The sequence below is a fragment of the Mycena indigotica genome (genome assembly GCF_014461135.1).
Source record: "Mycena indigotica strain 171206Taipei chromosome Unknown Mind.scaff0004, whole genome shotgun sequence".
Classification (NCBI taxonomy): domain Eukaryota; kingdom Fungi; phylum Basidiomycota; class Agaricomycetes; order Agaricales; family Mycenaceae; genus Mycena; species Mycena indigotica.
This window is the reverse complement of record NW_023503003.1, coordinates 4151627-4173980: the sequence shown is the minus strand read 5'-3', so window position 1 is coordinate 4173980 and position 22354 is coordinate 4151627. Positions and strand designations below refer to the sequence as shown.

Sequence of the window (22354 nt, the reverse complement as noted above, 5' to 3'; positions counted from 1 at the left end):
TTGAGCTGGATCACCATCATATCAACTTAGGCGCAATCTGACTAGATAAATATATGAGCATTGTATGTGACCCATCGATCCATTATCCGCAGCCACCACCTCCGTCCGCGTGGCCCACTCCAGCATGCACACTGCTACATACCCTTGCCACCTCAGCAGAACAGAGGGTTCTGTTCGAGTTTTTCAAATGACGACAGGTGACAAGATGTGACTTTATGTAATATGCATTACGTAGAGACTTTCACCGAGGTTTCATCGAAGGTTTGGGGTTTTTGGCCACGGTCGTTCGGGTTGGTTTGTACATGTTTGGCTGGGTCACCATCAATAGATCATGATCGTGCCAGGTTGTGACCCTGGGGGGACCTTACTAAAGCAAGGTGACAAGGTGATTTGATATCTCCGCTTTCGCTCATGACCTCCTCCTCGTCCACGAGCGATGACAACGAAGAGAAAGCCAAACAGATCGCCCAGTCGATGAAAGCCGACGTCGCCGCGCTGAGCGAGCTGCTTTCGAAAGAGACTCTCGACGAATCGGGCGAAGCCAGCATCGAAGAACTACTTGCGCGATTGGAGAATGCGGATGGGGTAGCCAAAGGGGTCGAGAACAAGCTGGACGCACTTCTCGGCAATCTTGACAGTCTTCTCGATGCTCTCGAGACCACAGCGGAGACCGAGCCTGCTCAAGCAGCGGAAAAGAAACAGAAACCGGACGAGGCATAGTACAACTTGTAAGTTCCACCATTCAGAGTTAGTTCATACAACAAATCCAACGAGCTACAAGCATTATCCACAACAACAACCACTACTACTAGTCGTCCAAGGTTCTTCGGAGGCTACGCTGCAGCGCCGAGATACGAAGAGATGCAAAATGATTAAATAAGCGTGTGCGATGCGGAAGTGGTACATTGTGCGGTCAAGAAATAGGCGTTAAATTCATGTCCAGGCGCTTCACCGTGTCGACGACCTCTGAGCCTTTTCTCGCAAAGACCAGCTGTGTACTTGGGTCAGAAATAATTGACGAGTGTTTACAGTTTCCTCACCAAGTAAGGATTGGCTGTCGACCCTGTGGTGTCAGCGAGGACCTCACTCTTCTTGATGTTCGTGACATCTTGGTCGTTGTACTTGAACCACGAGTCGGGCTCAGTGGGCAAGTGCCGCGAATAGAAGAAGTAGTGGCCGAACGAAGGCGATGACCCGCGGTGGATGAAGACAGAGGTTAGCTCATACGGCGCGTCCTTACAATCGCGCCATAATTCCTCGAGTTCCTCTTTGAGCGCTTTGATTCGCACCTGGAGATGCTCGATTTCGCCACCAATATGTTGCTGTTCTGCCTGCAAACTCAAGAGAAGGTCGTCATCAACTCCTGCTGCGCGCGCTTGAGAGGACAAGAAACGGGCAGTATAATCCAGCATTGGCGCACAACGTCCCGTCTAAAGGTTGATTACGGTTGAGCTAAAATAGGGCAAAATTTTCTCACCTTGTGCGAAAGCAGATCACGGCTACGTTCCCGACATCTTGTCAATTCTCCTTGAATAACCTTGGCCCGTGCTTTCTTCTGGGGGTCCGCACTGTCTAAGAAACGATCCATATAGATCGTTTCGCCAAACTTGACGTATGCCTGGGACTTGTATGGTTGCAATGTCTCACGGTTGAATTGGACACGCTGGAGGCCAGACTGAGTGAACGGTCACTCTGTATCCCGAAACAACGCACCTGCAACTGGATCTGGAGTAACGGCGGAGTCTCGACCAAAGTGACCTCCATTCGGACTTTTTTGCCCTCAAACTCGACAACATCGTCAAAGTACGCGCTGAGGCCGTCATAAATGTCAACACCATCGTCGTTGACGTTGACAGGAAGATGTGAGAAAAGATCCTCCTTCTCATGGATCGACGACCTTGATTGGAGATCGTCTGACGCGAGACGTTGTTTGATCTTGCCATAAAATAGCCTCTTGACTACGCTAGTCTTGTTGTCGTCCTCAGACCCCGTAATGGCATCGAATTTGAGCAATGCAGTTTCAATTTGGAATATGCAGTTGTCCATGCATTCCGAGACGTCATGCTGTTTGCCTATGGGATCCTCTTAGTTGTATTAACTGACAGTGATGTGGTAGGACCTACCAAACATCATCTCAGAGCCGGAAGACTCGACCGGCTTCCGAGGCGGCAATGGTGGAGCCTTTTTGACAACCGCTTTCGAGGAACTCGCTTCTCCATTGGTAACAGGAGATGTTGTACGAGGCGGAACACTGGGGCTGTCGACATCCATCGCGTTATTGTTCTGGGATGGACCTCGGGTGACCCCACCACCCTCCTCCACCAAAGTTGCGTCAGTATCATTCGAGGAGTCTGTGTTGGCCTTGTCTTCATCCTCTTCTTCGTCTTTTGACGTCACCAATGCCAACTTGGCCAGCTCTAACGCAGGAGTTACAGCCGCGTCTTCAGAGAACTGGAGATCGCAGAATAGATTTGCCAACAAGGAAATGACTAGGACACTAAGATGAGTGTCTTTGACGTGGAATACGAAAACACACACACATTTTTTGGACCTAGTTATCTCCCGACGGGTGACGAGGCGACCACCAACCCGATGTCGGCTTAAATCATCATCAGTGAGCTTGTCATCATCTACAGACTTGACGATCAGCCCGTTCATCGACATGACTGCTTCACGGAGGTCTTTGATGGTATAGAAATACTTGAGAAAAAGTTAAGCCTGGGTTGATACGTAGCAGTCAACCTACCTGTAACAACGAATTGAGGTAGCAGGTGTTTCCCAGCTGATTGATGCCACGAGGAATGTCAGAGCGAATTGGCGGGACAATAACACCAGCTTAGAGATAGTTTATTAGCGTATAAACATTGTAAAACGCAAGACCTACGATCAACACCAAGTTCCAAGAATTTGCGTAATCGTATGCTATCACGATGTTCCGCAATGACCTCCATCGCCTGACGCATTCGTTGTCCCTGTAATGCTGTGGCTTCATCCAGCTACGACACCATTAGTCAGGTGCTGAGCGCAGATATCAATGCACGTACTCGGACTTGGAATATCATTATCAGTGTCGCTTCATCCATGTCTATGTCCTGAGATAGCTCCAAAGTAGAGTAGGCTTGTTCCGGGGTAATCACAACTTGCTGCGCGTTCTCCCAGACTTTCATCAGTTGATGGCTGCCGCGAGTCATCGCAAGAACTTTGAGTGCCGCCGTTGCTTTGGTTTGGAGCGCTCCGCCTTCAAGTTGTCGCCAGGATCTCTTGACAGCCTCTTTCCAGGCGTTTTCGATGAACTCGTCATCGACATCCTTGTCGTATTCAACGCCAAGGATGCCGTCGAAACCAAAACCAAGATATTCAGGCGCAGACCTAATGTCTTCGTCTGAAAGCCGGCCACGACTTGACTCGGAGCTATGAACTTTCTCCAATAAATCGCATTCTATCCCTGTCGTATTGAAACGCAGAATAAGCCTTCCCAGGGCAGAGAAGTATTCAGTAGTTCGAGCAGGATCGCATCGACATTGAGCATAGTAAGCGAACGCCAGCAGGTCTGTTCATAATGAGAGGGAAATGAATGAAATGATTTGGACGGAAGGTCAACGAACCAGGAGAATATGTAGTCGCAGTCATTCCGAAGATACGCCACTCCTTGGTCAAACTCTCGAGGCTGGATCGAGCATTATGGCTCAGTTCCGTTCGAGGAACTGACAAGACCGTCAAAAGGTTGGAGGTAGATTGTATATTCACCCACTTTGATCGGGGTGGGCACCGATGGCAAGTTGGTACTTCTCCCGTGCTGGTATCAACTTGACACAGAGTGGGTAGCCCTTGTTTTCGTGTTGTAACAAGGAAGCTGGAACAGTGTAAATCTCTTCTTGGCCAATGAGAGATCCTACTTACGGTAAGATCGCTCGTAATTGGCCGTCCAAGCACCGATTTCCGCCCATGCACGAAGAAGTCTGACTCGATTTTTCTCGCCTTGCGGCAACTTGGCATCGGTGGTGGGAGGCCGAAGACCCGACTCAGTGTCGAAAGTGTCGCTCGTGAAACCAAGTAACTCGAAGACTTTCTGTCTATAAAGGATATTGGCGCCATTCAAGAGCAAAAACAGAGACCCTCACACAGTGGGATTCCATCCCATCTTGTTTTGAAACCCTGGGCGAGTGACCCGAAGCATTCGGTTTTCGCCCTTCCAGAGCTTATTCTCGATCGCCCTGAGGAAGGATATGTGAGACATGAGCAATATACGGTGGTTATATGGGATACATAAGTAGGGTCTCCATAGCCAGAGCAACGGAGCGTTCCGGAGACTTGCCCGGTTGAGGATTAGCCTTCTTGTCCCTGAGCAGCTCGTCCCAAAGCGGTCGAGGTATGACGGCAGGTATTACTTCTGGCGAACGAACGACATAGAGCGTGCATTGGCAGCACACATAAAGATCGAATAATGGACCCTCTTGATTATCGTCGACATCCATTCGGTCTTCCTCTTCCATTTTGTCCAGGTCGACATCCTCAAGATTAACGGCAGCAGCGCGGCGCTTTTGTTTCACGGTCTCGAAAGCATCCCATTCGTCATGCCTGAATGGTACTTCTAAGAAGTGCCCGTCAACTGCCTTGGGGTATTTGTGGAAATGATGGGTAGCGTTTCCCGTCGAATCTGCACAGTTTGCGGGATTTCTTCGTGGTGAGCGTGGGAGTTGAGTAGGCGCGTCGAAAGAATGGGCGAAGAAGGATGGCAGATGCTCTGAATAATCCCACGATAAGATGACCCAACCATGGTCTTTAGGGCAATAATACGCGTCAGGATGTGGGGTTGTCGATGAGCGGATTTCAACATCTGTTGGGGCATTCTCTGTGCTCGGCTGCACAGTGCCAGAGGTTCGCAGCTGTCCAGGTGTGTTGGAAAAGGTGACTGAATATAATGTGTGCTCTGGAGAATGGAGCTCGTCGGCCAACATCGGAGGTAGTACTCCTGCTCCAGGTTTATCGCTTGCTTGGCTCCATGGGTCCCACCTAGCAAATAAGCGGGCATGAGCCAAGGAAACTCTTCGAAAATTTTCACTACCACATACCACTTTTCTTCCTCATACAAATTGCGACCATCGATTCTAACAAACGCATTGTCGCTCCACTGGCTGAAAGAGTCTTGATACCAGCTCGATCCCGCGCCCCACGCGTCTTGCTCAGCAGAAATGAGCTCTGGAATCTCGTCATCGCCGGTGTCAGGCACCAACTCAGGCTCGCGGAAAGTACTGGAGATTGTAGAATCGTATGACGGCAGTTGCTCTGGCTCTGACCATATGGTTGTGTGGCTTGAGCCAAGTTTTGGGCGATTGGGGAGGGCAGGTGGCTGAGAACTGGAGGATGCGATGGAAGAAGCGGGTACGGAAGAGGCCACTGAGATGGATGATATTGACGATGACGTTGTCGTGGAGGTAGAAAGAGCTGTTGGTGAGTGTGGAACTTCTATGGATGAGGCGGAGGCGGTATGTTTGTGGCTCGGAGTAGGGAGTGGCCTACGAGACGGTGCTTTCATGGTGTCTTTGTTTTCCATGTCATTAGCCTCCCACAGCCGCGAAGAGGAGTTTAGAAGCGGTTTGGTGTGATGGATAAGACGCAGAAAATGCCGCAGTAATCGACAAACGCGTTCAGTAGTGGACGCGTAACACCGTGACTCTTCACGTTCAAGGTGGCCACCATGTACACTACTCAACTTTGTACAGTAACTTTCCTGTCGTCTTTCCACTGGTCAAATCTTTCTGCGCTTCTTTTGCCCCCTCAACAGTGAACGGATATTCCTGGTGGATCTTGACCTTCAAACCCCCTGCGCCAATGATTTCCCACAATTTCGTTGTGTAATAGAGGAGCTCTTCGGCCGTCTGGCAATAGTTACCAAACGTTGGTCTCAACAGCACCACGTTTTTCTCCACTAAACGACTGATTGCGAACGGAGCCACGGCTCCAGATGCGTTTCCCACTGACACCAATGTCCCCTTGCGCTTGAGCATCTTGAAGTTGCTGTCAAATCTGTGCGAAGTCAGTATCTCTTCATCTGCCGTTTATAATCCCTACGTGTCTTTCCCCACCCCGTCGAAAACTGCGTCAACGCCGACGCCATTTGTGAGCTCCAACACACGCTGAACTGTGTCCTCCTCCTTGTAGAGGATGACATGGTCGGCTCCATTGGCTTTGGCCAGCTCCGCCTTCTCCTGGGTGGACGTTGTACCAATAACTGTTGCCCCCCGCGCCTTGATAAGTTGCGCGAAGAGCAAACCCAGCCCTCCTGCAACAGTATGCACCAAAATCGTATCACCCTTCTTGACGTGGTACGCCTCCTCAACGAAGGTCAGAGCAGTTAGGCCTTGCAGTGACGCAGCGGCAGCGGTCTGGGTTGAAATGACTTCAGGCAGCACATGCACAATCTTGAAGGGCGACGAAATATAATCCGCTTGGAAACCAAAGATACTAGCTCCACACTGGTATACCCTTGTTAAAAATTGTTAGCTTTTTTCGCTGGATAATGACACACCACAGCAACTCGAGCGCCAACACTATACCCTCTCTTTTTGTACTCGGGATCGTTCAGCACATTCTCGTCGGTCGGCAATGCCAAAATCGTTCCAGATGCTTCTGAGCCCAAAATAGCTGGGAATCCTTTGACGGGATACAAACCTTTTCTATGGAGTATTTACACCAGGCTTTTCGTCAATGCAGTCCATACCGATAGTACTATGGGAGGTTAGCGTTATTCCATCAAGTGTATTTGTAAACATACGGTGTCGATGAAGTTGACGCCAAGGTACTCCGTCTGGAACACATCAGCTAGGTGATTTGTAACCCGAACGCTGCAACCTTGACAACAATGTCGCTCGGTGCAGGTTTGAAAGGAAGGGTTAGTTTCTAATTGGATTTAGAACTCAAAAGTTGCATCGCACGAGGAGATCTCACTTCGAGGACATCGAAATCGCCAGCCTAACAACCTCAAAGGTGACAAGCCTGAGGTTATGAGCATTAAGTACTTGCCTGGTTAATCGCGATCGCAGTTTGGGTTGCAGGGATCGACATCGGTCTGGAGTAGTTCGTAAATCTCAGTCGAGAAACGGAGGAAAGGGCTGCGCGGGAAAATGACCCCAAGGACATCGCGCACTGACCTGGAGTGGGAGTGCACTGGGACTCCGTAAGGAACAGGACACGACCGGCCCGCACTGATCCGCCCACGGAGAGCTGACTAATGTCTTGCAGTTTTTGCTTGATCTTGCGCAATCGTTCGAATGTTGTTTGGGAAACGCTAGAAGCGCCCAACATTGTGGCGGCAAGCATGCGACGCAAATGACAGCAACTATTAATGGTCTCGGTGGGCTGAACCTACTTAGCTTATGGTACTGGGTAGTGACTACCTTCCCGGCAAGAACTGCAAAAAGCATACGGCCTTTCGACGTAGCGTATACTAATCACATTTTTCAAGGTGTCTCGCCAATCAATATTCGGTACATTTTGTCTCTGCTCCGTCTAGTTGTCTTCAACTTTCAGTAACAGCTTGCCACTGGTCTTGCTCGCCAGCAAGTCGCGATGCGCATCCTGTGCTCCCTGTGCCGTGAATGGGTATTCTTTGTGGACCACCGCCTTCAACTTTCCCTCCTGGACGGTTTTCCACAGCCACGTCGTATAGTGGTATCGCTCGTCTGGCGTCACGAAATAATTCGGAACTGCTGCTCTGATGAACTTGAGGTTGTTTTGACCCAACATGCCCGGCGAAATATGCGGAACCGGACCAGAGGCATCTCCCAGTGACACAAACGTGCCTTTGCGCTTGAGCAGCTTGAAGTTGGCGTAGAAACTGCGGAAAAAATCAGGATACCGAGTGGAATAGTAGATGCTCCACATACGTGTCTTTGCCAACTCCATCGAAGACAGCGTCGACCCCATCGCCATTTGTCAGCTCCAACACGCGCTGCACGGTGTTTTCATTCTTGTATAAGATGACATGGTCGGCACCATGCGCCTTTGCGATCTCTGCTTTCTCTTTAGTGGAGGTCGTCCCAATGACGGTGGCCCCACGCGCTTTGCTAAGCTGCGCAAACATCAAGCCAGTCCCGCCCGCAACAGTGTGGATCAGGACAGTGTCGCCCTTCTTGACCGGGTAGGCTTCCTCGACAAACGACAAAGCTGTCAGCCCCTGGAGAAGGACTGCGCCAGCAACTTTCGAGGAGACATCTTGCGGAACGGGGTGGACGTAATCCCAGGGCAGGGCCACATAATCGGAGTGGACGCCATCTTGAGACAGCTGTGGATGAACTTTGAATGATGTTCAGAATTTTGTTCGGACGAAGACATACGAGAGCAACTCGAGAGCCGACCGTATATGCTCGCTTTTTGTAGTCTGGGTTGTTCAGGACGCGCGGGTCGGTCGGGAGCGCAACTACCGTCCCGGAAGCCTCGATTCCGAGTTCAGCGGGGAAAGGCGGTTGCCCATATGCGCCACTGCTTTAGCGACAAGTCAACAAATGTGCAGACTCTTGCTTGATGACTAGTCGTACCGAATATGCTGGGAATACGCGTCAGTTCAGCAAGTAACGAGCCTTAGAAGTAGGAATACCGTGTCCAGAAAGTTAATACCCAAATACTCTGTCTAGAATATATCGTTAGAAGTCATTGCCTTTCGGCCGCGATGACGCGTCGGTGTACCTTGACAACGATATCGCTCGGGTGAGGCCTCAAAGGGAGGGTAATTTTCTACAGAAACGCGTTCATTCGGGGTGGGTAGAGGCGAGAAGGCTGAAAACCTCGATGACACTGTAGTTTCCGGTCTGAAACCAGGTTAAACCCTCCACAATCTGCACGGACTACCATTGCTTACCCGATTAATGGCAATGGTACTTCTGGTTAGAGGTAAAGATACTGGTGTTGACGTGGCAGGCGAAGACATCGTGCGCGCCAACTTGGACGCAAACGGTCGGAAACGAGAAAGTGAGTGTAAAGAGCAGTCGCGAGTGCGACACAGAAGAAGGAGTGACGCGTACATGCAAACTCCAAAGCTAACGCTGACGACAATCCACCTCATCGCTGCGACAGACAACGTCACGGTAAGGATATACAGATCTTATATCACAAGGCCGACTCGAGTAATGAATAAATCAGGTCCAACTGGGACTGTTGCTGGACCATGCCTGGACGCTGCTCCCTCAACCAATCAACTTCCTGAGCAACCTGATCCTCCTCATTAGGAAATGGCCCAAGAGGGGAAGAAAGAGAAGGAATGGAGGGAAAGGACGCGGCGGGTAATAAGCCATGCGCTCTGAGAAGGGATGATATCGCGATGAAAGTGCCAGTGCGACCAACCCCTGCACTGCAGCCAACAACAATGGGAGGGTCTGGGTCATCAGACTCGTCTCTGTTAGTTTTGTCGACAAGCTTGACGAAATTCATCAGTGCTTGTTGCTCCTCATGCTCTGGTACACCATGATCCGGCCAGGCAGTGAAGAATAGATGTTGGAAAGTAACAGCCGACTCTGGCTTGTCTTTCAATGATATGGAGACTGTGGACTTGATGCAACGAGCATCGGGAATTTGAGTGGATTCTAAGAGAGTGGCCACGATGGCAGGCCCAGGGTGACTGCGCTCGGGCGCATGGACCATCGTTTGACCAATTTCAGAAGGGAAATAAGCATCTGCCTTCCGACGGCCACTTTCGACCAGTTGGGTGAGTTGGACTACAGTTCGGACACGCGAAGATGATGTGAAAGAGGGAGTAGGAATGGGCTGCAACAGAAGACTGAGAAAAGCATGGGAGGTCGTCGGAATGGTTGCTTGAGCTGCGATCCAGTATTTGTGCCCATACCGCTCCAAACACCAGTCCGCATTTAGATAACGCTCTCCAGAGACAACTACGCGTGTTCTATCGTACACCGTGATATCAGCGTAGCGGTTCTTCGCATTGTTGGTCGGAGAGCAGCTGGTGCTTGTCGAGTAATGTGTGTAGACTTCGTGGGGAACTTCTGTTGGTCGTTCTAGTCGTCCGAGATACAATATTCGGACGTAAGATCGAGTAGCTTCGCGTTGTTGCAAGGCGCGATTAGCTGTCTTCCGATTGGACTTGTTTGAAAGCCAAGGAGGGAGAGGTTTGGATGCAGCAGCTTTGGGGCTTGAGCGAAACATGGTGGTGAGAGTTGAAAGAGAAAGTCACGAGATCGGCTGCAATGGTTTCTTTGCTCTCTCCCGACACACCCATAAAGTGCGGCTAGCGCTATACGACGAACTCCGAGCAGCTCATATGAGGGCAGAGTGAGCTCTACGCTCGAGAAGGCTGGCAAGAAACATCTAATTGACGGCAGTCCAGAAACATGTTGGACCTCACAGCAGGTTTGATAACATGCAGCCCACTTGTCTTATTACTCAATTTTTTAGGGCTTGCCTCAATACATCCAAGTCACCTTCCCTGACCGCGTCGTCCCCGAAAGCATACATCTGACATTCCAAGGTGGCTTCGTTGGAACTCGATGTGCCGTCAAAATCTCCAAACAAGAAGGCGACGGCTACGAATTGCTGACTCACATTTTCCCGGAAGACACCAACAAACGCCAGGAGTTCTTGCTACCCGCGACCAGCGACGGCGGTATTCAGAAGATGCGATTGGAGTTTGAGGAGAGCTCGGATTTTTTTGGTCGAATAACCGTGTATGATCTCAAGCTATTTGGAACACACGTATGAATCTGAAGTTCTTATCGATGCCTGAAAGCTATTTTGGAGAAGCTCGCGCGGGCAGGGACGGGCCCCATGTGATGTCATGAAACACCTTGGACATAAATACGGCGCCGGAATTCACATTGCTTCTGTCCACCATGTCGCCCACTCAATATCGAGTTGCTCTGCGCGGCGAAGAGTTACTCGATAACCCACGACTCAACAAGGGAACAGCATTCACCCTCGCAGAACGCAAGGAGTTTGGGCTCATTGGGCGTCTTCCTTCACGCGTCAACACTCTTGACGAGCAATGCGAACGTGCGTATGCGCAACTGGAAGGACGGGAATCGGCTATCCGGAAAAACTCGTTTCTTCAGAGCTTGAAGAGCCAGAACATCGTACTCTACTATACCCTTCTTTCTAGGTGCGATTTGGAGGCTTGGGATCTTCCACCGATAACAGTTTGCTAGGCATCTTCGGGAGCTGATGTAAGAAGTCAGTACTCGCTTTGTAGCATGCTTAAAGACGTTCAGTCCAATCATCTACACGCCCACAGAGGCCGAGGCCATTTCCGACTACTCGCACTTATTTCGACGGAGTGAGGGTTTATATTTAACATTCCCTAACCAGGACACAATGGAGGAGGATTTTCTGGAGGTAGGTGTCTTTGTCCCATCGGAAGGAGTAAAATTCTCCTACCCTCCTCCAGCAAACCCAAGGTAGAAATATAGATTTAGTGGTGGTTAGTGATAGTGAAGCGATCTTGGGTATCGGCGACCAAGGTCCGCTATTACCTCTTGCTCACTCCCAGTGGCTAATCAATACCAGGTGTCGGGGTGAGCCACTGTTACCTCTGTGCATGCGGCGTTGAAATCTAATTCTGCCATGTAGGGCATAGGCGTATGTGGGTTTCTATATTTACTTCAACGGCTTAGATTTGATTAGATATCATCGGCTAAATCGGTGATATATTCGTAGGATGGTTTTGTCCCTAAGCAAACAAGACGCTGACCAGTTCAAGTCTCATTGGCGGAATCGACCCTTCTCAGGCCCTGCCTGTTGTCCTTGATGTTGGGACTGATAACGAAGACCTGCTCAATGACCATCTTTATGTTGGCTGGCCCAACCGGCGCGTCCGTGGACAGGAATACGACCAATTCGTTGACAAGTCAGTATATATATTGACAGAAACGACTTGTGCGACTGATTCCTTTAGATTCGTGCAACTTGTTAGAAAACACTACCCACACTCTCTCCTGCACTTTGAAGACTTCGGAGTGACCAATGCACACCGTTTGCTTCGTCGATATAAGGACACCCATGCGGTATTTAACGATGATATGCATGTCTACTTCACTTTACTACGTGAACACATTCTGACAACGACTGTAGACAAGGGACTGGCGCTGTTACTCTTTCATGCGTAATGGCGGCTGTTGGAGTCACTAAAAGCCGTTTGGCTGACCAGCGGTATCTAATCTATGGTGCTGGTTCTGCTGGACTTGGTGCGTTTCAACACCCAAATGAAAGCTACCCTCTAACAATGACTATCAGGCATTGCGCGCCAATTGCGTGATGCCATCGTCTCCACAGACGGGGTAGAGCGCGACAAAGCAACTGCGCTATTTTATCTTATTGACCGAAACGGGCTCATCAAGCAATCGCTTGGAGAAGACAAAATTCGTGAGGACCAGCGGGAGTGGGTTCGATCGGACGAGGAATGGGCGGAGGTAAAAGAGAACGGCAATGGAGAAATTGGATTATTGGAGACGGTGAAGAAGGTGCAGCCCACTGTGCTTATTGGGTGTTCGACGCACGCTGGAGCATTTACTCGTGAGGTTATCGAGGTATGTTGTTCCCTCCTGTCATTTTACCTGGCTCTTAAATTTGGTTTGCAGGCCATGGCGGCTGGATGCGAACGACCGATAATCCTCCCGCTATCGAATCCAAGCAAGCTTGTTGAGGTGGACCCGAAGAATGCCAACGACTGGACAAAGGGGAAAGCCTTGTTGGCGACCGGCAGTCCGTTCCCTCCAGCGAAGACGCCGAATGGCCGTGACTATATCATTGCGGAATGCAACAACGCGCTGATCTATCCTGGCCTTGGGTTTGGGGCTATGATATCTAAGTCTCGTCGAATGACTGACACAATGATCATTGCCGGCGCTCGACGACTTGCTTCTCTAGCCCCTGCCCTTCAAGATCCGGATGACGCGCTGCTGCCTGACTTTGCAGACGCGCCACAAGTAAACATTGAAGTCGCTGTTGCAGTCGCGGAGCAAGCAGTCGAGGAGGGGAGTGCCGACGTCACGTGGACAAAGGAAGAGGCCCGTGCGCGCGTCAAAGCTGCGATCTGGAAGCCAGACTACGGGGTTTATGTATTCGATGAGGCCAACGGACTGAAGTAGATAATATTTACGAGTTTTATCTGGTTGTATCATTCGGACGTGATTGGCCTGGGAACCAAACAACGCCTCCCTTCTTTCGACCATCATGGCTGAAGTCGCTGTTCCGCCAGCCCCCGATGCAATGGACGGTGTAGTCCAGCAACCAACAGCGCCAGAACCGCCTGCAGAGCCAGAATTTACTTCCGAGACACTGTACATCCAAAACCTGAATGAAAAGATCAAGATTGAGGGTAATGACTCTACACTGGTCGTTTTGGAGCTAATCTCACATGCGTATAGTCCTCAAGACATCACTGCGGAGTCTGTTTAAGGCGTATGGGGAGGTGTTGGATGTCGTCGCCCACGGCAATCTCCGAATGCGTGGCCAGGCATTTGTGTCGTTTTCCTCAGCCGAGATAGCCCAGAAGGCGCTCAAGGAGGTCAAGGGCTTCCCGCTGTACTCGAAACCCATGGTATGACTCTGCTTTTCAGACGATTTTCGTTGATCCTCTATAGCAAATATCATTTGCGCGGACGAGGTCGGATGCGGTGGTGAAGAAGCTAGATGCAGAGAACTTTGAATCACACAAAGCACGGAGGGCAGAGCACAAGAGTGCGTTGTCTTTCTGGCCCATCCTATTTTCTGACTTTTTTTCTTGCAGAGAAGACGCGGTACTCAAATCCGCTAAAACAGAAGCTGAAAGCGAAGCGTTTAGCATCCGAGAGTGCGCCCCTCCTTCCTTTTCTGCTTTACAGCAGCTTACAATGTTGACAGTGGACGGTGTTGTGCCCACCCCGGCCCCGAAAAGACCGACGGTGCAAATGCCAGACGAATACCTGCCGCCAAACAAAATTCTCTTCCTCCAAAACCTGCCCGAAAACGTCACCAAGGACCAGCTCGTGTCGCTCTTCTCACAGTACCCCAACCTCTACGAAGTTCGTCTCATCCCGACCAAGAAGGACATTGCCTTCATCGAGTTCATCGACGAGAACAGCGCGGGTGTGGCGAAAGACGCGCTGCACAACTACAAGCTGGATGGGGAGAACAAAATCAAGGTTTTTCGTCTCATAGCTCTTCCAACAGGTGCTGACTTGGTTTGTAGCTCACGTACGCAAGGAAGTAGTCGTGCCTTTTCTGTCATTTGTGTATAATTTTGTTGATAATGTGTATCGCTATTGCGCAAACTGGTCCAGTGAACTGTCTTGCTCTAGGTTTTCTAGCAACTTGGAACCTAACTTGAAGATGGACAAAACTTTCGGCTACAGTGGATAATTTGCACAGCTGCTTTATGGCTTCCTTGTTTCTGAACGAATAACCAACTGAAAACTTCACAAGACTGATAATGGATGGATTCAAAAGCCTTCAAGTGTGTCAAGGGGGAAAAATTGAAGTCAATAATGAGCCAGAGAGCAAGCCATAGGCAGACGTTTTCCTTGCAAACACTTGAATATACTTAAGAATAAATAACAAGACTGCTATGGCGCCTGGAATGGCTCCCAGGCCGGCACAATCCTCCCCCTGTTGTCGACCTCCACCCATCTATTGTTCTTCTTGTCCATGTACCCCATATCATCCACCTCGCCAAAAGCACGCTGCCACCCCATCGCGACAACAGCAAACTTGCAGACGACCGAGCTATCAAGTCTGTCAGAACCAACCATGGCAAACAAAATTCAGTACCTGATACCACACACAGTCGCATCGGGAATGAGGTCGCCTGTGTTTGCCCACGCCCCACTGACCAGCGCGAAATCGACAACCATGCCGCGCGTGGCTGTGACGCGCGTTTTCTCGTCGATATTCATAAAGTCGTTCTGAACATAGGCGCCCGGACTCGCGAGTTCTCGCAGCTCTTTCCGCTTGCTGGTAGATAGGGAGAATACCCTGTGGCTGTCAAACGAGGAGGAGAACTCCTTCATGACCGCAGGGTCGTCAGACGCGATATAAGCAACGGGCGTGACCGGTTTGTCGTCTTTGGAGAGCTCCAGGTCAAGCCTACTCCAAGCACCCACCACGCCATCGACATAGTCTGAAACAGGGACATATTGCTGGCCGTATACCTTCCACGTGCGTGACTGGTCCCCGCGGCGGATATGCACGCCAATATACCCCATAGAGCGGAACTCGTATTCCTGCGACTGGCCCTTGAACGAGCGGGCCTGGTAGTGCTTGGTCACCATGTCCTGCATCTCCTCGCGGGCCCATTTTATCAGGGTGGCAGACTGGCTGCTTGGCTTGATGATCGCTTCGAACGACTTTTGTGCGGCGTTGTAGATGGGTTTCAGTCGGTTGAGGTCATGTCCGTAGGGATCCTCGTAGTTTTCTGAAAATGCGTGGCCAAGATGGTACCGCGCTGTTCTGGAGTTGACAATCTGTTTGCTTGTGAGCGGGGACAAAATTTGGACAACTATTCGCACCCAATGCCTTGCTGTTCGTGGACACGCGACATACTCTGTGCTAATTCAGCAAAATAAAATATGGTCAAGAAAGCGACAACCTTCTGGGGGAGGCGGGCGACACCCAGGCTCAGGACCAGTGTGGATGGGTTCAAAGTGGTCAGTCCACTTTCCACGATTCCAATAGCGATCATCAACAAAGAAAGTCGCCTCGCGCTAACAAGCCTCTTCAGCAAAACGACAGAGTCGACAAGATGTAACCCACCTCCCTCGCAAGCGCAGCAAACTGCGAAATCAACGCTATGTCGGTCAATAACCCCGCCCATCCATCCAGCTGATAAGTTATAGTCCTGTTGCAAATGGGTGGCTGCCCCGTTGGAGGCTGGTACCCAGGCTGCTCGTCAACATGTGGCACATCCTTAGGTTCATGCGAGAACCAGAATGGATGGGGCTTCATGAGAGCAGGCGTGAGCTTGATGCATTCGGAGCGATACTCGATGGGGTCCAGCGGGAATTTAGTGTAGTTTTCGTAGGAAATCAAGGCGACGCCTTCTGGTAGGTGGTCGGTGTGCATATGCGGCGTCGAAAGAGAAGGGGATTGCGAAGGGGAAGCGGCAGTTGACGAATTACTGCTGGCGCCAACATACTTCTTCAGCGCCTCGGGTTCGCGTAAAGAGACGAATACGAGGACGAGAAGTACAGCAGCAACGGAGGAATATAAGGCAAGTGGTAAACGCGCCAATATTTGCTCTGTTACAGTCCGTCGTTTGGCGGTAGCCGTGGCTGCTATTCTCTCCTCATAGTCGTCTCCGCGGCTCCGATATCCAACAGAAGGGAAACTGTCGCTGGCCGAAGATGCCAGCAATGGCGCGTTTTGCTGTTGGACCACCGAGTTGTAGTCGTCATCGTCAAAGTCTATTTGCTCAAGTTCAGCAGCGGTATATGCCTCCTCTGCTCGTCCAGCGCGCGAATGAGGAGTTCGGGGGGTTAGTTGTTGGGTATCAAATCGAGGGTATGCGTTGGCGTTGCTGGTTGAAAGAGGAGCGGGCATCGCTTAAGAATCCAAGTCACAACGATCAGTTACTTGGAGGCTTGATCCAAAATTAGATTCAGAGAGAGAAAGTATAGAGTGAAGGGTAACAAAAGAACGAGAGATTTAATCCCAAAGGTATCGAGCTGTACGCATCCTCTATGCAATATCTCTTCCAAGTTTTGTCATCTTGGAACCAATAGTCGAGCCAACGTTCTCGACCCCTCCAGCGACAGTGTCTGCTCCGGTGTTAGCAAAACCACTTCCTGAGCTCGTTGCTGGCGATGCCTTCTTGAGACCTTCACCAGCAACGCCTGCAATTGGCGCTGGAGCATACGAAACGACGATACCAGGTCCACTAAACGCAGTCGACGGCACTTCTTCAATCACATTACCTGCGTCTGAAGGTGCGTGGGCAGCCATTCCTGGAGCCGATTTAGCCTTTTGAGGGGCCTTCGAAGGAAGTTCATCGGCAGAAACTGGAGGAATCATAAAAGGAGGACTCGGCCCGTCGGGCGATGGAGCAGCTGGCGGGTTGGCAGGGGGTGGTGGGACATGCGAACTGCTAATTGTTAATGATGACGACAATGGACGGAAATTAATGAACGAACCGAGCAGACAATGGACGGGAAGCCCATCGACGCATGGGCATAGGCATAGGCAAGGCACGACGGGCTGCACCGACACTAGTCTTGAGGGTGTCTCCTACACTCCCAACGATTGCCTTGACAGGTTGGAGGGTACCATCGACGAGACCAGTTGCTGTACCAACGGTACCTGCCACAGGAAGAGGAACTGCATTGACAATTTGAGCGGGTTGGAGGGGAAGGGAGTTTGCTGCTGTGGCTGGTTGAATGGGAAGAGAGTTGATGACCTGGCCTGGCTGAATGGGAGCAGCATTGGTGACTTGACCCGGCTGGACAGGAATATTGCTGGCCACTTGACCTGGCTGAACAGGAACTTCTCCAGCAACAGTACCAACCATCCCAGAACCCATGTTGGGCACATCACGACGACGACGACGACTGGTTGGGGGTGTTGACTCGGTTGACTCGGAAGAGGTGGTACCAGATGCATCACTCGAAGGAGACTCAACAGTGCTTGGCGAGGTATCCTGACTGGGGGAGCTGGTAGAGCTATCGTCGCTGGGTGGATTGTAGTCTTGGTTATCGTTGGTGGAACCACTTGCGTCTGGCGAGCTAGAGTCCGCGTCAGATGAGCTGGAGTCTGGTTCTTCGTCGTTTGCTGGAGGTGGCGGGCCGGAGAGCTGGTTCTGGATGATGTCGATTGCAGCTTGCAAGTCAGCAATTGCCTCGTCTTTGGTTGGATGCGAGTTGGCGGCAGCCTCGAAAATAGCCTGCTTGCCGCCTTGAGACTTGGGAGGACAGCCAATTTCGAGAACAGGGCAAAGAATGGCGCCAAGAAGGTCGCCGAGAAGGCCGCGAGGTTCTTCTGAATCTTGGGTGAGAAAGACGAAGGGCGAGATATAAGACATGTACCAGTCGCGCGAGCTATCGACTCTTGCATGTCGGCAGGACGAAGAGACCTTGAAGCGGCACCCTCAATATTGTGTCCGCTAGGCGAGCTTGTCATTGACGAGTCAGCATGAGGAGGGACCTCGCCAGTTGGAGCAGCAAGTGACGATGAAGAGGAAGAGATTGCAATAGTGGCGAGGATAAGCGACGAGCTCGCAGGGATCTTCATAGTGTGTGTAGTAGGATGGTGGTGGTCAAGAAGCAAGTAGGGAACTGGAGGTGTCACATAATTTATACGCTAGTACGTTCTCTGTCCTCTGTAATCCATTTCGATCTCCTCCGTGAACCGACTATGACCCGCCCTACGGCGTGTGTGTAAAAGTATGGTCGCCATTCGCTGACTGGGAGCTTAAGACAAGTAATTCCCATAGGTTTTTGAAGCTTTCTATGATTGGAGTGCCCAAACACGAGCTCAACGCACACCAGGCCACAGCGCAAGCTCTGCTAGAGGTTTAGTATTGTTGAAAGTGCCCAAGAATAGGTTCTACAGCAAGAAGCCGAAGGCCAGCAGTAAGGGAAAGAGATCGTTCATGGTTATGTGACTATGGGCAGAATGGGTTGTCCATCCACGGTCCTGGGTAGGTACCGGGTCAATTGTAATTGATGGCTTCCACTCTGTTGGGTCGGACTATCTAATCGTTTAGCGTGGGCTCTGGAGATTCTGACCTTCCCGCGGTCCTCCATAAACCATGCTTGACGAAAAAGCGTCGGTTTCGTCGTCCAACGAATCGCCCCGCTACATTGTCTGCCCTTATTAGAGTTCCCAACGCGCTTTAAGCTCACTAACATCAATGCAGGCCAACACAGTGGTAACAGATCACTATTCCACAAACGTGGACCCAGAAAGACTCGGAGCCAACACTGAGGTCGATCCGTTCCACTTTAAAGGCGCATTCAAGTCGTCTCAAGAAATCGATGCTCTACGTAAAAGAAAACGCGGAAGGAGACTAGCGGCATATCATGCAACTCAGAATAATGTCCACTTTTTTTCTGTCGCTAATTTCCAAGTTCTGACGCGCAGTAGCTCATAAATTCGCTCCTAAAGTCAATGGAAGCCCACACAGAGGATGCTCGCATCGACGAGGCTGCTGCACGGCTTCCAGTACGTGTCATTTCTATTCGTACTTCACCCACTCTCAACTCCCAGGTTAAAATCGCGGTTTGGGCCAGTCTAATTGCCAATCTTTGTCTTTGCATCTTGCAACGTGCGGGACACTGCTCTCTTCATGACCAGCTAATAGGCTTGTGCAGTATATGCTGCCATCTCTTCATTGTCGCTTTCCCTTCTCGCAACAGCCATCGATGCCGTGTTTGACATTGGTATGCCTGTCTGTCGCAGAATGGACGCGATCTTACTGGACAGGGAGCAACATACTGCTCTTCTGGCTCCACAGAAAGGCGGAAAACCTCGACAGCACCGAGTGGCCGGTTGGCGGTGCGCGTTTGGAGACCATCGGCAATATTGTTTATGGTGACACTCTTCACTACAACCCTTCATCGTGTTAATCATCCTCCAGGATTCTTGTTTGTACAGAGCTCAATCTCAAGCTGATCCTCATCCAACTCCAGAATGGGATCCGTCAACCTGGTCGTTATCGTGGAATCGGCCCAGTCACTGATCACAAAAACGAACAACGACTTGAAGCAATTTCATCTCCCTTCAATACTCGCGGTGGCGGCAGCGCTAGGTTTTTTTATAAACTTCAGGTTGACTCACGCTAAAATTCCGCTTTATTTAGCCGTCAAACTGCTGCTGTTTCTATATTGCTTCTCGTTGAGGAACAAGTCCTCTCAGGTCAGGGTTCTCTGGGAAGACCACAGGAACGATCTGTGGATAAACACGTTTGGTGCGTTAACCTTTTCCCAATAAAATATCTAGTCTCAATTCTTCTTTAGGTATATTGATGTCGACAGGCGGAAGCAAACTACGTTGGTGTCCGTGACCGCGTTCTCTGTTTTAACCTTCGTTCTGAGAACCAATGTGTAGGGTTGGATCCCACCGGTGCTATCATCGTACGCCTTGCACTTTCCCCCGGTGGCATCTCCCTCTCACGCTTCGCAGATTGCCCTCGGAGTGACTGTCTCTTGGTGCCGGACCATTTATTCACAGTTCGAGCTTCTTGCCGGGAAGTCTGCCTCCCACGAGTTTCTCCAACTTCTCATCTACAAGTCGTTGACGTTCAACGAGCAAATCATCAAGCTAGATACCGCCAGAGCGTACCACAGCGGTCCCGTATGGGTATCTTATCGTAACGGGACCGAATTTGACCATATCGCAGGACTATTTTGTCGAAATTGACATTGTAATGGACACGCAGACCCCACTATGGAAAGCACATGACGTCAGCCAGGCACTCCAGGAGAAGCTCGAAGCGCTACCAAACGTTGAACGGGCATTTGTTCATGTTGACTACGAGACGACGCATACGCCAGTGAGTGTTTCGTTACCAATCTTCTTCGGGCTGGAGCGACCCTCACAGGAGCATCGCAAACCGCCAATACCACGCTTACGGTAGCACGAATTTGTATGGCACGTTTTCTGGGGCCAAGCTCTTCAATTTGTTTCCCTTCTCCTCACAGAACGTCTCCCGAGTGAATCACTTGTTCCCGAGGCATTCCCACTGTTCGAAGCACTCGTTATACCGCATACTCGGTTTCATCTTAGACTGGTCCCGCGTCGGTGGGCAGTCGGCCCATTATCAACACATTCCCAGTGGTCTGGACACCGGTTCATATCTTCCCTCTCTGGCTAGTCGTGGCTTGGCGTCTGGAACTTACATCGAGAAGTGGCTTGCATACGCCTATGGGCATTAATAATAAGCCGGAGGCAAGAAGCAATCCCTCGTTCCTCGTCGACATTCCATTAGCTCTGTCAACATTTCAGGTGGAATCGAACTGTTCGTATGTGGATTCTGACTGGTGTTTTCGTTCCTACAAACCGTACGAGATCGCGAAATCAGAAAACCTCGATGACAAAGAATACTATCGACTCGGAACCATCAGGCGCTGCCATTCCGAGTCGGCTCATTGGGAAAGCAGAAAGTGTTCCCGGTATGTGAGCCGATGCTGCTACTATACAGCCTCATTATTTTCCATCGCCCTGCCTCCGCCTTTGCTTAATCTTAGATTCAAAATTGTATCTTCTGCTCTGTCGCAAAGCGTCGATATCCTCCAACACGAGTCAAGTAGCCTGAGCTTGCATCCAAGTACAGAGAAGCTGGTTGACGCGGACTCGGCAAACAAGTCCAGATGCAATGAGACCCAGCATGAGAGAGGTTAAATGGGCGAAACGACCCAGTTTTATTCTCAGGTTGTATCACTCAAGATCTTCTGGCCGATGTAGCGTGTTCGTTATCTGAAGGAGCATATTCTGGAGATGCGTGGTCACGTGAAGACAGCAAATCACGCTCAACTTGGCCTCCGACCAACCTCAGACTTAGAGTCAACACATTACTACCTCCCACCTCCCACCTCTCACGCTCGCAACTTTCTGTCTACAGTCTTGACGACTTTCCTCTGCGAGGCTTCAGCCATACCGAATGTATCTCCGCCGTGACCAAGCAACTCTTCTGGACGCGCTTCCTAGTCCCGCAAGTGTGGAATTCGTGTCTTCCGACGGCATACCAAGCTCTCCATATACTTCTACCATCGTCTCGCCAGCAACCACTTCCGTTCTGAATGCCTCGCCCACACACACCACCCAAATCAAACCGTTGACGATCATCGCAGTTCTCACCCTCCTCATTCTCGCACTCTGGGCAATAGCTTTCGGGATTTTCGCGCCATCCATGCTCAAGAGCTTGCGTGTGTATCTTGCAAAGAAGCGACAGCAGAAACAGGCAAAGAGACGAGCGAGGCATCAACCGGAGGGACTCGGGTTTGGTTACGACGGGTTGTCGCAAGGCGAAATCGACGAGCTCAGACGTATGGAAGAAGAAGAAGGAGAGAGGTATTTTGTGCGATTGTCCCCTTCTCCGCCATCGCTCCAAGTTATTGAGCCACTCCCACCGATCAGCCTTCCCACTTCAAAGGAGTCAGAGGTAGACAATTTGTTGGACAAGAAGAAGGAATTGGAGGTGGATAGCGAGTCGTATATTGAGCCAGCACCTGCCTATGAGGCGTAGTCAGCTTGTGTAAATGCATATGATGATGATTTTTTCCACGTTGCGGTAACGCGTCCCTTTTAGGAGAGTGCTCAAAGTGTAACGACAGCTCTCTTCAAACGCCTTCATCTAAAAGGTTTTCCCACTCCCTCATTCCCCTCTTCACCGTCTCCACCAAAGGCTAGTGGACACCTGTTTTATCCACCACATTACGACGTGACA

The 22354-nt window shown here is 50.6% G+C and overlaps 12 protein-coding genes across 12 annotated transcripts; 6 read left to right on the top strand and 6 right to left on the bottom strand.

Moving 5' to 3' along the window:
• Window positions 1-411: 411 nt before the first annotated feature.
• Window positions 412-720, top strand: MIND_00517700 (uncharacterized protein; the record flags this gene model as incomplete). The annotated part of the gene is made up of 1 exon (XM_037361967.1): window positions 412-720. The coding sequence occupies one exon, from the start codon at window positions 412-414 to the stop codon at window positions 718-720; it is 309 nt and encodes a 102-aa protein (XP_037222259.1).
• A 193-nt stretch (window positions 721-913) lies between these two features.
• Window positions 914-5536, bottom strand: MIND_00517600 (USP domain-containing protein; the record flags this gene model as incomplete). Its single annotated transcript, XM_037361966.1, has 15 exons — window positions 914-991; window positions 1041-1430; window positions 1478-1663; window positions 1714-2072; window positions 2124-2489; window positions 2541-2700; window positions 2747-2835; window positions 2885-2996; window positions 3045-3550; window positions 3606-3704; window positions 3752-3853; window positions 3901-4073; window positions 4122-4214; window positions 4267-5013; window positions 5073-5536. The coding sequence occupies 15 exons, from the start codon at window positions 5534-5536 to the stop codon at window positions 914-916; spliced, it is 3924 nt and encodes a 1307-aa protein (XP_037222258.1).
• Window positions 5537-5705: 169 nt separating this feature from the next.
• On the bottom strand, window positions 5706-7305 carry MIND_00517500 (USP domain-containing protein; the record flags this gene model as incomplete). The annotated part of the gene is made up of 10 exons (XM_037361965.1): window positions 5706-6027; window positions 6073-6476; window positions 6530-6677; window positions 6722-6729; window positions 6776-6808; window positions 6853-6900; window positions 6949-6972; window positions 7024-7069; window positions 7152-7167; window positions 7230-7305. The coding sequence occupies 10 exons, from the start codon at window positions 7303-7305 to the stop codon at window positions 5706-5708; spliced, it is 1125 nt and encodes a 374-aa protein (XP_037222257.1).
• Window positions 7306-7509: 204 nt separating this feature from the next.
• MIND_00517400 (NAD(P)-binding protein) lies at window positions 7510-8926 on the bottom strand (the record flags this gene model as incomplete). Its single annotated transcript, XM_037361964.1, has 8 exons — window positions 7510-7837; window positions 7887-8284; window positions 8337-8484; window positions 8538-8545; window positions 8576-8629; window positions 8686-8733; window positions 8784-8807; window positions 8858-8926. 8 exons carry the CDS (start codon window positions 8924-8926, stop codon window positions 7510-7512), a joined length of 1077 nt encoding a protein of 358 aa, XP_037222256.1.
• Window positions 8927-9105: 179 nt separating this feature from the next.
• On the bottom strand, window positions 9106-10164 carry MIND_00517300 (uncharacterized protein; the record flags this gene model as incomplete). Its single annotated transcript, XM_037361963.1, has 1 exon — window positions 9106-10164. Exon 1 carries the CDS (start codon window positions 10153-10155, stop codon window positions 9106-9108), a length of 1050 nt encoding a protein of 349 aa, XP_037222255.1. The 5' UTR covers window positions 10156-10164.
• Window positions 10165-10196: 32 nt separating this feature from the next.
• Window positions 10197-10707, top strand: MIND_00517200 (Malic enzyme; the record flags this gene model as incomplete). The annotated part of the gene is made up of 3 exons (XM_037361962.1): window positions 10197-10231; window positions 10281-10359; window positions 10405-10707. 3 exons carry the CDS (start codon window positions 10197-10199, stop codon window positions 10705-10707), a joined length of 417 nt encoding a protein of 138 aa, XP_037222254.1.
• A 131-nt stretch (window positions 10708-10838) lies between these two features.
• MIND_00517100 (Malic enzyme) lies at window positions 10839-13088 on the top strand (the record flags this gene model as incomplete). The annotated part of the gene is made up of 12 exons (XM_037361961.1): window positions 10839-11104; window positions 11151-11168; window positions 11214-11337; window positions 11390-11462; window positions 11509-11516; window positions 11572-11580; window positions 11626-11654; window positions 11702-11848; window positions 11897-12022; window positions 12073-12185; window positions 12235-12527; window positions 12579-13088. The coding sequence occupies 12 exons, from the start codon at window positions 10839-10841 to the stop codon at window positions 13086-13088; spliced, it is 1716 nt and encodes a 571-aa protein (XP_037222253.1).
• Window positions 13089-13173: 85 nt separating this feature from the next.
• On the top strand, window positions 13174-14191 carry MIND_00517000 (uncharacterized protein; the record flags this gene model as incomplete). The annotated part of the gene is made up of 6 exons (XM_037361960.1): window positions 13174-13318; window positions 13368-13540; window positions 13584-13680; window positions 13730-13792; window positions 13843-14123; window positions 14171-14191. 6 exons carry the CDS (start codon window positions 13174-13176, stop codon window positions 14189-14191), a joined length of 780 nt encoding a protein of 259 aa, XP_037222252.1.
• Window positions 14192-14543: 352 nt separating this feature from the next.
• MIND_00516900 (uncharacterized protein) lies at window positions 14544-16515 on the bottom strand (the record flags this gene model as incomplete). The annotated part of the gene is made up of 5 exons (XM_037361959.1): window positions 14544-14703; window positions 14749-15440; window positions 15486-15520; window positions 15566-15680; window positions 15730-16515. The coding sequence occupies 5 exons, from the start codon at window positions 16513-16515 to the stop codon at window positions 14544-14546; spliced, it is 1788 nt and encodes a 595-aa protein (XP_037222251.1).
• Window positions 16516-16653: 138 nt separating this feature from the next.
• On the bottom strand, window positions 16654-18198 carry MIND_00516800 (uncharacterized protein; the record flags this gene model as incomplete). The annotated part of the gene is made up of 3 exons (XM_037361958.1): window positions 16654-17056; window positions 17106-17946; window positions 17994-18198. The coding sequence occupies 3 exons, from the start codon at window positions 18196-18198 to the stop codon at window positions 16654-16656; spliced, it is 1449 nt and encodes a 482-aa protein (XP_037222250.1).
• A 520-nt stretch (window positions 18199-18718) lies between these two features.
• Window positions 18719-20545, top strand: MIND_00516700 (Metal tolerance protein 3; the record flags this gene model as incomplete). Its single annotated transcript, XM_037361957.1, has 13 exons — window positions 18719-18772; window positions 18827-19006; window positions 19054-19131; window positions 19177-19234; window positions 19281-19349; window positions 19393-19500; window positions 19547-19553; window positions 19599-19717; window positions 19769-19876; window positions 19926-19964; window positions 20017-20042; window positions 20092-20262; window positions 20309-20545. The coding sequence occupies 13 exons, from the start codon at window positions 18719-18721 to the stop codon at window positions 20543-20545; spliced, it is 1254 nt and encodes a 417-aa protein (XP_037222249.1).
• Window positions 20546-21568: 1023 nt separating this feature from the next.
• On the top strand, window positions 21569-22153 carry MIND_00516600 (uncharacterized protein; the record flags this gene model as incomplete). The annotated part of the gene is made up of 1 exon (XM_037361956.1): window positions 21569-22153. The coding sequence occupies one exon, from the start codon at window positions 21569-21571 to the stop codon at window positions 22151-22153; it is 585 nt and encodes a 194-aa protein (XP_037222248.1).
• Window positions 22154-22354: the final 201 nt, after the last annotated feature.